Source organism: Etheostoma spectabile, chromosome 7 (genome assembly GCF_008692095.1).
Source record: "Etheostoma spectabile isolate EspeVRDwgs_2016 chromosome 7, UIUC_Espe_1.0, whole genome shotgun sequence".
In the NCBI taxonomy this organism is placed as follows: Eukaryota; Metazoa; Chordata; class Actinopteri; order Perciformes; family Percidae; genus Etheostoma; species Etheostoma spectabile.
The window spans coordinates 9,926,295-9,927,655 of record NC_045739.1 but is presented as its reverse complement, the minus strand read 5'-3'; the positions used below and the strand labels follow the sequence as shown (position 1 = coordinate 9,927,655).

The 1,361-nt window shown below is 44.4% G+C and overlaps 1 protein-coding gene across 2 annotated transcripts in view; it reads left to right on the top strand.

The window, feature by feature from the left end:
- rbms2b (RNA binding motif, single stranded interacting protein 2b) overlaps positions 1 to 1,361 on the top strand; it is a 16,178-nt gene extending 14,817 nt beyond the window's left edge. The window contains exons 11-14 of one of the 2 annotated variants that reach the window (XM_032521130.1): positions 233 to 343; positions 721 to 801; positions 893 to 974; positions 1,119 to 1,361. In XM_032521130.1, the coding sequence (XP_032377021.1) occupies positions 233 to 343; positions 721 to 801; positions 893 to 970 (270 nt within the window). In that variant the 3' untranslated portion in view covers positions 971 to 974; positions 1,119 to 1,361. Of the gene's footprint in view, positions 1 to 232; positions 344 to 720; positions 802 to 892; positions 984 to 1,118 lie in introns of both variants that reach the window. The other variant, XM_032521131.1, reaches the window with a different exon arrangement.

Here is a 1,361-nt window from a genome sequence, read left to right as displayed (position 1 = left end):
TAAAGGTTCATGCCTCGATGCAGAGGTCCAAGGTGTGACGATTTCCTGCATGTCTTCCCCCTCTCTCTCCCCTTTCTCACACAGCTGTCCTGTCAGAAAAGACGAAAAAATAATCATTAAAAAAAATATTAAAAGTAAATATTCTGCATCCTTCACATTCTGTCTGTCCGTCTCTTTGTTTTAATTGCCAAAGTGAACTGCTAATGCTGCTGTGTGTTGTTGGGGGTTGTAGGGAGCAGTCCTGACGCCAGGAATGGACCACACCATGTCCATCCAGCCGACCTCCATGATGGGGCCCCTGACACAGCAGCTCAGCCACCTCTCCATGGGCAGCAGCGGCACAGTCAGTAGAGAGCAGACTATTTAGCTGCCAGCTGTTAATTATGTTTATCAGTTAAAGATGCACAAGGCACTTTGACCAGTCCATGATTGTGTTATACAAAAAGAAACCAAGGAAATCAGAGTGCTTATACCGCTATTAAGGATCTGCCAAATCCTTATGCTGGAGGTAACTTGACCTTTATTTGGGGAAACTGTGAAAATCAACAGAGTAAGAATCGGATGGGATGTTTTACTTGTGTTGCAGCTACCCTTTTTAATCTAGGCTGACAAAGGCAGGTGTAATCTCACATATAAATCGTGTCTAGTGCAGCTTTATTTGACAGTGTTATTGCCAATGTAGCTGTCAGGTCTAATGTAATTATCATCTCCACTCTGCAGTATATGCCTGCAAACACATCTATGCAGGGGACCTACATCCCCCAGTACACCCAAGTGCCTTCCACCAACATCTCAGTTGAGGTAATGAGTCTCGGTTTTCTCTCACTAGAACAGGTCAAATGTTATGTGAAACAATCACTCATGGATTAAATCTTTGCTGCCTTCCTCTCAGGAAAGTGCCGTCCAACCACCTGTTGCCATAGAGACACCCACAGAACACACAACCTACACCTACCAGCATAACAAGTGACGAGGTGGCAGAGGTGGGTTTTAATCCTTGCAAGTGTTTTTGTTTTTGTTTTGTGTCTCTGCATTTTGCTAAAATGTTAGGCTACTGCAAAAGAAGACGGTGCTGCAGCTTTTGTTTGTAATTGGCTGGTCTCGTCACCTTGTGTCAGATATTCCTCAGGAGCCGGAGTGACTCTTTAAGGGCCCCAAGTGCTGAAACTCGGCACAGCGACTCTGCACGTAAGGCACCAGACACCTGGGAGGAACACAGACTGTTACACAGAAAGGACACAAAAACGATATTTCCTACAAACTCATATCTTGAAACAAACTCTTTTACTCCAAACAAGCAAGGATGGAGGAAATGGGAATGGGAAGAACAGAACAAGGAGCATCTATTTTGATAACAGTCA